This window comes from Sceloporus undulatus, chromosome 1 (assembly GCF_019175285.1).
Source record: "Sceloporus undulatus isolate JIND9_A2432 ecotype Alabama chromosome 1, SceUnd_v1.1, whole genome shotgun sequence".
NCBI lineage: Eukaryota > Metazoa > Chordata > Lepidosauria > Squamata > Phrynosomatidae > Sceloporus > Sceloporus undulatus.
Window position 1 is genome coordinate 237,758,491 of NC_056522.1, and position 14,604 is coordinate 237,773,094.

At 39.8% G+C, this 14,604-nt stretch overlaps 1 protein-coding gene across 4 annotated transcripts in view; it reads left to right on the forward strand.

The window, feature by feature from the left end:
* ITGB5 (integrin subunit beta 5) overlaps window positions 1–13,851 on the forward strand; it is a 111,928-nt gene extending 98,077 nt beyond the window's left edge. For 3 of the 4 annotated variants that reach the window (XM_042453321.1, XM_042453338.1, XM_042453347.1), the window contains 5 exons: window positions 650–872; window positions 2,264–2,367; window positions 10,377–10,493; window positions 12,228–12,394; window positions 13,288–13,851. In XM_042453321.1, coding sequence (XP_042309255.1) covers window positions 650–872; window positions 2,264–2,367; window positions 10,377–10,493; window positions 12,228–12,394; window positions 13,288–13,383 — 707 coding nt within the window. In that variant the 3' untranslated portion in view covers window positions 13,384–13,851. The remainder of the gene's footprint in view (window positions 1–649; window positions 873–2,263; window positions 2,368–10,376; window positions 10,494–12,227; window positions 12,395–13,287) is intronic. The other variant, XM_042453330.1, reaches the window with a different exon arrangement.
* The last annotated feature ends 753 nt before the right edge of the window (window positions 13,852–14,604 follow it).

Below are 14,604 nucleotides of genomic sequence, written 5' to 3' on the forward strand. Positions count from 1 at the left end.
TACATCATGCACATCATGCAGTATCTAGAGTAGTTGCTTATGATGTGTCCAAAGCTACAGTAAAAAGTTTATGGCCATGTCAGAACGTCACTTGAATAAAGATCCAGATGGCATCCTTTTCATGACTTACATGGTGTAATTTCAATTTATTCCATTTTAAGTTCCTTTCTTATAATTGTGGAGGTTGGAATTCTCTACTGAGTTTGCACAATGATCAAAATCTCTCCCAAACACTGCCTTTTGGCTGGAGATGCCCTCCTCTCCAAAGCCAATGTAGCCCAATGTAAAACACATTACAAAAGTCCAGTCTTCAGGTTACCAGCTTGTGCACTACCATCTTTAGGTCTTCCAGTATTCGGAAAGGGTACAGCCTGGAACTGATAATAAACACTCCTGAGTGTTGCATCTATCTAGGCAGACATTTGGAGAGATGGACCCAGGAGCACTCCCAAGCTGCGCACATAGTCCTTCAGAAAGAGTGTAACAGAACACACCTCCAGCCCTAGATTAGAACCCTTAATAGTAAAACATTTCTGTCTTGTCTGGATTCAGTTTCATTTTTTTAAAAAAAAAATTGGAGCTGCCTTATGGACCCTTAAATTCATTGTCAGTGCAAATGAGAAGTTGTTTTTGTTTAAACTGTCTTTAGGTCATGGAGAATGCCACTGTGGCGAATGCAAGTGCCACCGTGGTTTTGTCGGGGACAACTGTAACTGCTCAACAGAAACAGACAGATGTCTTTCCAATGATGGCCAAATGTGCAGTGGCAGAGGCAATTGCATCTGTGGGAAATGTCAGTGCACAGAACCTGGTGCCTTTGGGGAGACTTGTGAGAAATGTCCCACCTGCCCCGGCGTCTGCAGCACAAAAAGGTATTGTGCCAACAAGGTAAAGCGCAGTGCTTTGAAATGGCAAGTTGATGACAGCATCTCATTTGGGGTACTTGAGGCATGCTAGTGTCTACCCATCACCATACATGAAGATGCAGGAATGGTGTGTCACAGCTTATTGTAGAGAAGAACATACCACATAGGCTTTGCATGTATTAAGTCTCAAGCTCATGGTTTTGCTGGCTAAAGACTCTCTGGCAATAGAACTGGGAAGGATCTGTGCTTAAGAGGCTTAGCAGATTCACTTGTCAGAAGTCAACACTCTTGGGCTCAAACAGTCTTTTTCCAAGGCTACACTTGTAATCCAGTATCTACACAGCTTGCATATATTTATTTATTTATTTATTTATTTTGTAATCACATTGTTTCAGGCCTTTAAGACTTTTAAGCCCTTCCCTACTCACCCCTAGTGTAACTGACAGAAAAACAGGAAATTGATGGGACTGTAATGTGTGGTGTGGTAATTATATTTTCTCTATTGTACTTTGAAAAATATTAAAGAATCATTATTTTAATGCAAAATTAGCATAAGGAACTTGCACTATCATTGTTAGTCATACCAGTTTGATTCAGTCTTGAGCAGCTGTACCTTAATTCTCTGCTCTGTTTATATTAATTTCCAAAGATTAAAGAGCAGATATTCTGCAACATGTGGGACTCCCAGCAATTATCTATAAAGTAATTTCTCTTACTCTTCACCCTTTTATAAGGATGCCTAAAGAGAGGCTCAAGCTCAGATAACTTTCACTACAACATCTAATAGTCCAAATGAGTTACTTCAAGCAGACTTAGGAAGAAAACAACCAAAGAGCCTTCTCTGAGGATAGTTTTAAATTATGTTGACCTCAAAGTTCCTGTTAAGAAGGCTGTAAGCCAATGCATTATTAATCTTTAACCCAAAGGTGCCAGATACATGGACAGCATGAATGTCACTAGCCACTGATAATTAATATGTTGCTTATGAAACTGGAAAAGGCACTGGATCCTAGAAGCAGTATACTTGCTTTTGTATGAGGTGCCATTGCTGTTTTACAGTTAATGCTAAAATTAAAGAAGGGCTGATGCTGAATATAATTTTGGCAACTGAGCTATGGCCTGTCTCCACATCCTAGTTGCTTAGCCGAAGAGGAAATTAATCGAGTTTGTGAAATAGATTCCCTAAGAGTGACACACTTTATTGAGCTAGAAGAGCTTCTCCTTACATATTGGTGGGGAAGTAATGGTTTATTTGTCAAAATGATCCACATTGCTTTGTAATTGCTACAGAAGAAAAAAGTTTAATTCTGAAGAGGAAGGAGCCTGGTCCTCATGTTTGAAATGCAAGCGAGATTGGAAGCTACACTGATTGCTCTCTTCTGGTTCCTCTTTCAAAGGGATTGCATTGAGTGTGTGCTGTTTAACTCAGGAAGACTGGCCGACAACCAAACCTGTCAAAAACACTGCAGGGATGAGATCATTACACGGGTGGATGTTCTCAGTAAGTACTTTCAAGGCAGAGCCTACAGCTCAAGCAAATATTGCTAATCATCACTACATGTTTAAGACCCAGTTATAAAAACATCTTGCTTACTATAAAGGGGAACTCAAAATGCTTCTTTAAAATGTAGACATTTTTTGGATGTATTGTATCCAGTCTTTCTGGCACAGATAGAGGATTATTGGTATTCTAACACAAGATCCTGGTCAGGTCACTATAAAATAGGACTAACAGAAAACAAAACAAGTGCAACAACACACAGCAAAAAGGATTACAGGAATGAAAGAAATAAAATAACCTTATAAGAAAGGAAGTTGAAAAGGGATAGGATGCCACAAAACCAACACAACTGGCACAGGCAGATGTGAGGCCTGCAAATTTACCTTGTTTTTTACTAGACGGTGAGATCAATTGAAGCAGATTCCAAATGATGATTTAAGGAAGGAGCCAATTAATTGCTACTTCTTCCTATCAGCCATATACTGGGATGATCTACATAAAGCTAAAGATCTGTGCAGGGCAAGCAGCTTGGTTGAAGGAAGATGGCAGGTATGGACGACCACTGGAGAGAGGGGGAGTAGTAAGGAAGGGGTCACAGGAAGAGAGGGGAAGATATAAATGCAGAAGACAGAAAGAGAGCTGAGAAGACTGAAATAAGTGTCAGAAAAAGGAGTGATTCTGTGCATGTGCGACTTGGAGTACACTTGCTAGCAGCCTGAATGATTTTTCCCGTAACAGCCCTTTATGCAGAGAAGATTCATCATTCCATGCTAGAATATTATCCAGGGGTGTAAGCAAAGGACCCACTGGCTTCAACTCAGATAAATAAGAATTTATGAGAATGTCTGATGAACTTCCCACATCCCTCAGCTCATATGCATGAATCATTTTGAGCTGTTTACTCCCTTCTCTTTCCAGTGTTCTGGTCTTTAAATATTTTTATTAAACATTTATGCATGTACAACAGCACACATCTTACAGAACAGAAACATAAATACAAACACACATATTTACATTCGGATACAGATATTCTATCATATTTTAAACCAATACATCCACTCCCATACATTCATTCATATTTACTACTTCCTTTCCAATTTCTTATAATTCCCATTCTTGAATATTCCTTTTGTTGTTCTTTTTATTCTTTTTCCTCATCCCTCCAATTCTCACTACACAACCATCTTCCATATGGAGAATAACAATCCTTCTTTGCCTTCTCCTTCCTTCTCCTCTATTCCTTCTCTCTTATTCTAACCTTCATCCTTACCAACTTAAAACATTCTTAAAAACACATTCTTCTCCACACTTCCTTCCTGTCAGTACCAGCTCAATCTTTTGTTAAATTGTGCTCATTCTCAGTGTGAAGTTTATAAGATACTTTGTTAGCTTTTAAATGCTAGTCTTTCCGGGTTATGAATATTAGGTGACAAAGCAAAGAGATTCTCTGGAGAGATTCTGTGCTGCACAGACAGTGACCTGACTTAGTATATGACATCTTGTATTCAGGCACATAATCACCAGTCCTTGGATTGTGTAGGTTTGTTTTTGTTGGATATAACTACGTGCAGCTGCAGTATGGATGGTCCTGCTTTATACAGTTGGCCTGGGTGACCTTTGTGTCCATTCTAATATTGTGCTTCTAAGTACTTTAGCCTCTAAGCTATGATATCTCCTCTAATGCAACTCAGTCGTGTTAAACATATTGCCACATTCCATGTCTTCCTCCCTCTCACCCTGCGTGTGTGTATAGAGGAAGCTATCCCAGCTGTTGATTGTTCAGCCATATTTGTGGCATCTGCTGCTTTGGCTCACATTGCCCTCCCCATCAATCTAGGAGTATCAGTCCAAATAATGCAACACAACCTCATCTCATGTCTGTGATCAACTTGTTGATATTTTTTGTATTTGACATTTCTTTTTGCTATTTACATGTGCTACTCTGCTATCAGCTCTCCTTTCTTTTCTTCAGAAAAAAAATCCAGCTTTTTTCAACAGTGGTACTGTATTAAAAATACCAATGTAGGTTTTGTGGCAGCATACTTTAACAGTGATTCAGACTGGAAACTGCCACTTGCAACATTTCTGACTTCTTAAATACAGATGTCTACCATCCACAAAAAGCTAATTTCAGATAACTACATACATACAGATAACCCTAAAATGCAGTTTTCAATTGAAACTTCTTTCCAAACTCACATGTTTAAGCTCTGCAGAGATAACTTAGTCAAATATTGTGCTGAATTGCATGCAAGGCTCTTCTTGGGCAAAAAGAACAGTTACAAATTGTGCAAGAACTATGTTTGGGAAGTGATTTGCCTGTATGCCTAGTGTTCAGTTGAAACCTTGGCTCCTTGGCAGATCTGCTATGGAGACAGATTCTATAGCTTCTGTGGGCACATTTTAGACAAAACACAGAATCTAGTTTCCTGATAGTTACAGGGAAAGGGCAAAGAATCAGCAGCCATATGAAATGATATGTGACATAGTCAAAGAAACAAACAGGAAGTTTAATTATACAGCACAAGTGAGGGATTCAATTTTGCATGATATCTATGTATGGCACCATAAAAGAATGTTTACAGAGCAATCCTGTGCATGTTTGCATGGATCCAAGTCCCACTTGATTTGGAAGTTCTCCAAAATAGGCTCATCTAGGTCTGGAGCCCCAAACCTCCATAGTGTTTCTGTTTTCTTATGAAGTATATATTAATTTTATTTGTCTGTGGCACAACATACATTACAAACAATGGTTAAGTATATGATTGTTTTTCTTCTAGATGAACCTTTGCATTCTCATGGAGGTGGCTTGTCCTTATACAGCCCACTAGAAGAATGCTTAAAACTAATGATGCATGGCAGAATATACTTTAGTAAATAAATAATAAAACCATCATCTCCTTCACATTTCCATCCCATAGTTTTCTTCTCATTTCTCCTACAACATTAACCTTGCTTTTGAAAATGACCTTTCCAACAAATTCTGGAGATAAAACCATTCAGCACATTTTTGGAATGCTAACACTGTAGATGGATTGCGGTTTTGATAACATCTCCACTTTGTCAGCATTCTGCAGCCATATTGTTGCAGTCAGAATGAGACTGTTGGCTGTGGAGTGTTCAGAGATGAAAGTTGAGGGGGGAAAATGAATACACAAAGCATGCGGTCCATTGACATTCTCACCATCATACTTTGTGTCTTTCTCATGGCAGTAATTTATGTTTTGTTTTTCCTAGATCTTCAATTGTAACTTTAAATAAGAGATGTAGTTCTTTAAAAACACATATTACAATTAAGTTTAAAATGAACCATTGCAAATTGTTTAGAGGAAATGCATTTGAGCCTCAGCCACTGAAGTGATCCAGCAGGGTGATGCAACAAGAGTAATGTGAGATCAAAGCATCTTCTTCCCTTTCATCCCACAATAAAGCTTCATTTGTGAACCCAATTGCATTTTCCTAATGCTCAGTGTTGTTACAGTCGGCCCTTCTTATACACGGATTTTTTATACACGGATTCAAGCATACACTGTTTGAAAATGTTCCAAAAAAGTATAAATTTAGCTTGATGTTCCATTTTTTATAAGGGACACCATTTTGCTATGTCATTATAGTTAATGGGACTTGAGCATACACGGATTTTGTTATACACGGGGGATCTTGGAACCAAACACCAGCATATAACAAGGGTCCACTGTACTAAGAAAAAATAATTATTTCCTCCAGTTTCCTTCAGTTGCAAATGTGAGCATTGTATGGCTTACAGCAGCATGGGGAGACTACAAAAGTCCATTTATTTCAGCATTCTTTGAAAGAAATCTTTAACAACCAGCAAAACCTACAAGGTTTGTCAGAACCTAGTGGATCTTTGCCCAATCCATCCTTAAAATAATACTCACATCTCAAGATATTGTAACAATTAGTGGCCTATGGTATTATCCAATTAAGATATTTGGCAGGGAAAATATCCCTCGATTTCTTTTTTAGTCTAATATCTGTATACCTTTTATTCCTATTAATTGCTGGTGATTTAGTTTGAAATTGTACATACACAAGGAAAAGAGTTCACTGAGGGACAAAAGTTAATTGAAGTGATAGACTTATGTCTGCCAAGAAATCAAATGTTTAACTGGTATGGACTAGAAGGAAAATCTTGGGTTCTTAGAAACACACAGAAACAGGAACAGTCAGAAAGCAACCTGCTGAAGACTACCCCAAGGACTTCTTTCCCCCAATCAGTCTTGTCTGTCCATTCAGATATGCCAACAGAAATGTGGGTGGTAGGTTAAGTCGGATAGACATTTTTTTATGCCACTGCTTACTGATATTTCAGATATTTAAATATAGCCTGGCTGTATTATGAATTTTTTTACTGATTCTTTTGGTAACCATAACCATTATTTGCAATGGAAAGTAAAAGATATACAGTCCTCTCTCCATTTTTGCGGTCTTTGGACTCGCGTCTCTCGCTTATGCATGAGGGACAAACGGAGGGAGAATAAATGCAGTGCATGCCCGTGGCACATGCCTGTGCACCCTCACACACCCACACCTATATTCAAGCCATTGGGGCTTGAATATATGTGAAACTCCATTTTTGTGAGTGGGTCCGGAACGGATCCCCAGTGAAAAAGGAGAGGTGACTGTATACATATTTTGAATACTAATAAGGTTGTGCAGTATCTTGTCAGTGCTAGAATTAGAAACCAGATTTTTTTTCTGTCAAGGGGCTAAGTAGGATTTTTTAAAGGATCCAAACCTGGATGAGAAAAACTGAAACCAATCTGAGGATATTAAACTACTTGCTCATCTCCAGTTTCTCACATTTCTCTTAACACTTTTGTAAACCATTATGCTGCTGCCTGCTGACCTCTGTCAGTGTGTCTGTCACTGCACATATTTCTATAATACATATCAGCAGTCTTTTCAATGCTGAATATTTAATCCTGTTTTTCCTACTCCTTAAAATGAATGGCAACACTAAGCTTATTTCTAGACAATTACTTCCTCAGTGCAGATCAGTAGAAGGAAATGAAACTTCCTCTTTCAAAGAAATGTTTCCAAGTTTTAGTTTTGCTTGGCCTTTTTTCACAGACATACTGTATAATTCTTCTTTCAGTAGAGACATACCAGCCTTTCATTTGCACTCCAAAAGTTGAACATGAATCAACAATGTGATGCGACAGCTAAAAAAAAAGGCCAATGCGATTCTAGGCTGCATCATTAGAAGTATAGGATCTAGATTGAGGGAGGTAATAGTACCATGTATTCTGTTTTGGTCATGCCCCACCTGGAATACTGTGTCCACTTCTGGACACCACAATTCAAGAAGGATATGGACAAGCTGGAGTTTGTCCAGAGGAGATTTGTCCAGAGATTCCACCTCAACATTAGGAGGAACTTCCTGACAGTAAGGGCTGTTCGACAGTGGAACACACTCCCTCAGAGTGTAGTGGAATCTCCCTCCTTAGAGGTCTTTAAACAGAGGCTGGATGGCCATCTGTTGGGGATACTTTGACTGAAATTTCCTGCATGGCAGGGGGTTGGACTGGATGGCCCTTGTGGTCTCTTCCAACTCTATTATTCTATGATTCTAGGAGGGGGACCAAAATGGTGGAAGGTCTGGAAACCATGCCCAGTGAGGACTCACTTAGGGAGCAGGATATGTTTAGCTTGAAGAGAAGGTTAAGAGGTGTGACATGATAGACATGTTTAAAATTCTGAAGGGATGCCATGTTAAGGATGAGAATATGACATGGAGTAGTGCATTCAAATGACAGGAAAATAGATTCCAGCTAAACATTAGGAAGAACTTCCTGACAGTAAGAGCTATTTGACAGTGGAAATGGACCCCCTCAGAGAGTGTGGAGACTCCTTCTTTGGAGGTTTTTAAACAGAGGTTGGATTGCCATTTGTTGGTGGTGCTTTGTGAGTTCCTGCATGTCAGGGGGGTTGAACTTGATGGCCTTTGGGATCTCTTCCAGTTCTATGATTCTGTGAATCTTGGAAGTTGTATTTATCTGTGAATTTCTAAAGTATTCGGCATGAAGTTAAGCAATAGGGTTGGACAACTCTTCCACCCATTCTGTGTTAACATTTTTTAAAATGTAATTTTAGATGTTTGAAATGTTCTATAATTTGCTCCATATGTTCCAACATAGGAAGCCTCCCATACTGAAAGGGAGCCAGAGTCCCGCAAGAACAAGAATCCCAACATAGTCTTCCATGTCTGAGGCCAAAATAATGAGTATTTTAAACACATATTGTAGTAGACTGAACAAATGCCCAGCAAAACAAACATGGAGCAGCAAATTATCTGGAGCCATTATAGTTTAAATAAATAAATAAATTTTTTATTTCTATCCTGCTTTTTGCCAGGCAATCAAAGTGGCGTACAAGTTAAAATGCATCTGTATACATAATGCCCCCCCTTAAAACAAGATTAAACAATATAAGATTAAAAACTAACATTCTAAAATCCGTATAATCCAATGACCATGGGCAGAGTTCAATAGATGGGAAGTCTTATTCGTGGCTGAGTATTTTATTCTGGGAAGGCCTGCTGGAAGAGATCCGTCTTAATGGCTTTATTAAAGACTTTAGATTGGTAATTTGACAGATCTCATCCAGTAAGCCATTCCATAAGTTGGGAGCGGCTGCAGAAAATGTCCTCTGGGAGGTCTTTAAGGGCTGTAGTAAATTCCTCCCAGAGGACCTGAATGTATGGGGCGGATTGTATAGAAGCAGGTGATCCCTTAGATAGGTTGGGCCCAAGCCATTTAGGGCTTTAAAGGTGATAACCAACACCTTGTACTGTGCCCGGAAACTAATAGGCAGCTAGTGGAGTGACTTCAATATTGGTGTTATATGGTCACTCCTTGCTGTTCCTGTGACCAACATGGCTACCATATTCTGTACCAACTGGAGTTTCCGGACTAGGCACAAGGGTAGCCTTATGTAGAGCGCATTGCAAAAATCAAGTCTTGCGGTTACCAGCACATGTACTACAGTTTGGAGGTCACCCCGTTCCAGGAAAGGGCGCAGCTGGTGTATCAGCTGAAGCTGATAACAGGCACTCTTGACCGTCGCATTCACCTGATTCCTCATCTGAAGCGACAGGTCAACAAGCATGCCCAGACTACGAACACAGTACTTCGAGGAGAGCACGAGCCCCTCTAGGACTGGAGATTGCAGCCCAATACCTGGGTTGGGGGGGTCCTACTGTAAGTACCTCCGTTTTATCTGGATTCAACTTGACCTTGTTTTCCCTCATCCAATCCATTACTACCTGAAGACACTGGTTGAGGGGTGAGATGCCATCTGTCACTGTCACTGATGACCGGGACATGGAAAAATATATTTGGGTGTCATCAACATACTGATAACACCCAGCCCCATATCCTTGGATGATTTCTCCCAGCGGCTTCATATAGATGTTAAATAGCATTGGGGACAGGATGGTGCCTTGAGGGACACCACAGTTAAGCTCTGTTTTTGAAGAGCAACTGTCCCCGAACATCACCCTCTGGAACCTGTGCAAGAGGAAGGAACAGAACCACTACAGCGCAGTACCTCCGATTCCTAACTCTCTCAGGCGTTCCAGAAGGATGTCGTGGTCTACTGTGTCAAATGCCACTGAGAGGTCTAGCAACACCAACAGGGTCACACTCCCTCTGTCGATGTCGAGACGAAGGTCATCAGTTAAAGCGACCATGGCAGTCTCCACCACATACCCAGTCCTGAAGCCCGTTTGAAATGGATCAAGAAAATCAGCTTCATCCAAGATCACTTGGAGCTGAAGAGCAACTGCCCTCTCAATCATCTTGCTCAAAAATGGCAGATGAGAAACAGGCCTATAATTTTTCATGTCCAAGGGGTCCAGGGAGGGTTTTTTCAAGAGTGGTCTAACGATAGTTTGAAATACTGTTCAGAGTATGTTGAAATCTACTAAAGTTTTTATGTCTTTATGCTGCAAAAAGGCCTACTGAATTTTCTTAATTTTATTCTAGAAACTGATGATCCACACTCAGTGCTGTGTGCCTACCCAGTGAAGGACTGTGTAATGAAGTTCACATATTCAGAACTTATCAATGGAAAAACCAATATCACTGTTCTCAAGGAACCAGGTGGTTGTTCTGTTTTGTTGTTGTTGCAAGTCCATATAGACGAGACAAGGAGAATCAATAAGGCAAAGTCTATTATAACATTTCTTTACCACCACAGAAAGCTTATTTGATGTTTCAGCTTTAAAAAGAGTTGTTTTGGATATGATCCCTAAATAAGTGTGTCTCACTATAATGAATGTATTCCTATAGCTTTTATTAAGTTGGCTGGGGGCGGAGAGAAATTTTATGCATTTAGATAACTCTCACTGGGATTTTAAAAAATGTTAGCTCAGAGCAACAGGGATGATCCATAGGCTTTTGAAGAGAAAGGTGAATGATTGTTGAGCAGCACAAGGGACATCTGCAAATCACCAGAAGGGGATAACATGATGACCTTTCCTCAGTTTTCACACATTGTTGCCAGAACATAAAATGTTTTATTATTATTTATAAAATGTGAAACAATTGGAATTTATAGACTCCACCAGAATCCACACCCAATCCATATGCCTGTTAGGCTTACACATAACTATGACCAGAGTGAAAAGGAATTTAGTTAATTCAAAATACAGAATTATTGTAGCTGCAAATTCATTTCTTGATGCTTACACTAAGTAGACTGTACAGTTGGCGATCAAACCAAAGATCAAAAAGATCCATTTCTACTCCTGAAAAGATTTCATGTTCTTAAAAGAAAAAATCACATTATGAGAAATAAGTATGTAAGATTGCCAAATGAACAGCATGGAAAGCTTTCCTTCTAATTCCAGCCCAAGGAACAGTCCTTCCTATGTTGCTGTAACTTCCAGCACAACGCAGTTATCACCCTGGAATTACTGTGAGATGAATAGAAAACAGATGGTACTCTAGAAACAATGCACATTATGCTTTTGATTCAATGGCTATTTAAAAGTAAAAGTCACACAAAGCAGTCCAGTTAGTAGTCACTTCTTCCCCAGTATTCCTAGTTGGGTGGGAATTCAGATGTAATGGGGTGTGATAAGCATAATTCCCAACCCAGTTCACCAGCAGCAGAAGCTGCATATATACATGGGTGTTTTTTTTAAAAAGCCAGAATCTTAATGATCCTACTTTTCTGCTAGAAAGTGGAGGAGCTAGACCCAGCCCTTCACCCCCTCCTCTTTCCTGAACACTTCCCAAAAGAGCTTCATTTATGCAAACCATGGCTGTTGGAACTGACAATATAAGACTCATTTCTATGTGTAACTCAATGCATCTAACAGTGTATGGATAAGTATACACCCTTGCTGGACTGAGACATATTAATCCACTAATAGTTAATGGTTTTATCCCAAATTATATTGTATCTGGGGAATGTTGGACTCCAGCTCCCATCAACCAGATCAGTGCTACTCAAAAGTTGTGCATCTGTGGAAAGAAAAAAATTGCAGCCAATGGAAAAAAATACAGTTCCAATCTCTGGAGCTTTGGGGGGGGGGACAAAATGATGATTCCCATCAGAAGACTTAAGAAGCACTGAGCCTAGAGAGGTGATGAAAATTGCAGTCCAACATCTTGAGTACCACTTGTTCCCCATCTCTGGGTTGGATAGTTTTCAAGCACAGTAACAATTATATTTTGAATCTGTAAAATTCTAATTTTTTCACATTATTGTAGATTTAGTTGTGCAAACTTCAGGGATTAATTTGCACTGTTGGTTCTGTTTTCCTCTTGGTTTTAAATGTTTTGTAGGTCTCTGCTGATAACTGATGCCCTGTTTCTCCTCTTTATCAGAATGTAGTATAGCCCCTGATGCCATGATAATCTTACTAGCTGTGGTAGGCAGCATCGTGCTCCTGGGCATTATCCTATTGGCGATTTGGAAACTGCTGGTCACTATTCATGACAGGCGGGAATTTGCCAGATTCCAAAATGAGCGTTCCCGAGCAAGATATGAAATGGTAAGAATGGCTTACAAGGTAATGGAAGAAAGAGCCTGAAAAGGTGTAAATATTCAGAGTTGCAATATGTAAATACATTGGCCCTTGTTATCCACTGGGGTTTGGTTCCACAACTCTCCGTGGATAGTAAAAATTATGGATGCTGAAATCCCATTAAATACAGTACAGTGGCAAAATACAGTGCACCTGCATCATATACGCTGCTTTCAGAATATGCTGGAAGAAATGGTCTGCACGCCCATGTCATCGCTGCTGTGCACCGCCACAAGCAGAAGCCTCATTACTTGTAATGGGGCTCAAGCATACGTGCTTTTTTTTACACAGGAGGGTCCAGAACTGATCCTTGCATAAAACCAGGACGCACTATAAAATGGTGTCCCTTATGTAAAATTGCAAAATCAAGGTTTACTTTTTGGAATAAATATATTTTTGAATATTTTTAAACCATGGATGCTTGAAATATATTGAGATAAGAAATACATAAATATTCTATCCTGAGAACTTGGGGGGGGGGGGCTTTTTGACTATGAAAAAAATCAAATTCAGAAGTGATCAGAAATGGTCAGTCATACTGTTTGAGTATTGTGCTACTGGCCAGTCTTACCTCCCTTCCAATGGTTGGTGGGGGGGAGGTGTGGGGGACCAAGAATGACAGGTACAATGTAAGTATGATTCTCAGAGATCCTGGGAAAAAGTTCTTCCCTGACCCCTGGGAGCTGGCCGGGCTGGTATGGCACAGGATAGTGTTGCCAGAGACCAACCAAATAACTCTTTGGAAAGATAAATGGTATGTCTTTAGAGCGTAATTTTAATGGCTTTTATTAGCAGTTTGTTATGAGTGCAGGTTTCAACATATAGAGTATCATTTTGTTTATATGATTTTCCTTTTCTAGGCTTCAAATCCTCTTTACCGCAAGCCGATTTCTACACACAGCTTAGATTTCACATTCAACAAGCTTAACAGGACCTACAATGGAACAGTTGACTGATCAGAATATGGAGTACTTGGCAATTGCTTTGCTTCCTCAGCGCTTCCTCCAATGGACGGGCAGAATGCTGTGCTGGGGGACAATATCTTAAAGGGAGACTTGGCCATCAGGCATGGGCTTCTGTTTGCACATAAAGGACAAAGAGCCAGTGCCCCATCTGCTCTTCATATCTCTAACCCAAAGCCGCCCTGATATATTCAAAATCCATTCTCACTGACCTGGTTTCCTTTTGTTGCCTTGGAAGTGCCAGAAGACTGAACAGTGTGCCATATAGCAGTGTCAACCATCTGTCAGTATGACAAGGTACGCAGGTCCAGTTGATAGAGACACTGTATTGCTGACAGTGTTTAGGGGAAAACTAGCATTGGACAAGGTGGTACAAGCAATTCTTTTTAAAACAGCCTGGTGTTACAGTTTTTAGAATAATTTTTTATTAAAAAAATAAAAAATAAAGCAACTGCATATATACATATCTTGTGGATATCGTTTATTTTTCCTTTCACAAATATAACTTTATAGAATTACTCTCCCTGGATCTGAATAGATGCATCTAAATTTAATATTTAGGAACAACTATAACCCCCCAAAACCAGTGAAGAGATGCAAACGAAATCTCCAGCACTGATAAACATTAAATAACGTGCCTAGTTATATATAATGCCACACTGTAGCCAGGATAGATCTTAAGTGAATGAAGCTGTAATATATTTTTGTAAAACAAAAAAGCAAAAACAAAAAGATAGGTCTTAACTGAATAAAGTTGCAACATTAAAAAAAAGTTCAGAATCTTGTTGGGGATTTACATAGGTATAAACATCACAGTTACCATACTAGGCAGTGAATCTCATACCAACTTCTCCAATCCCCACTTATCAGGAAGCAGCCATTGCAACTGACAGGGAATGATTGTCTGTTGCTTGGGATGCAGCTGATTGTCCTCCCCCCCCCCCCCAAAAAATAAGTGATCTGCTGTGACCGGCTGGAGTGGAGTCACAATGCCTGTCACAATGCTCCCTCATGTTGGAAACTGCTTGCGTGAAAAGGAATTACAGCCATCAGCCAGCTGCTTCCCAAGCAGGGAAATGGACTCCCTTGTCAATCGTAGTGGCTGCTTCCTGGTAAACAGGGAATAGGGGACTTTCACGGTCACTACGTAGCTCCTAAACTATGATTACTTAAGGACTGTGAATATGAAAGAGTCACAAGTGTGTAACTCTAGGC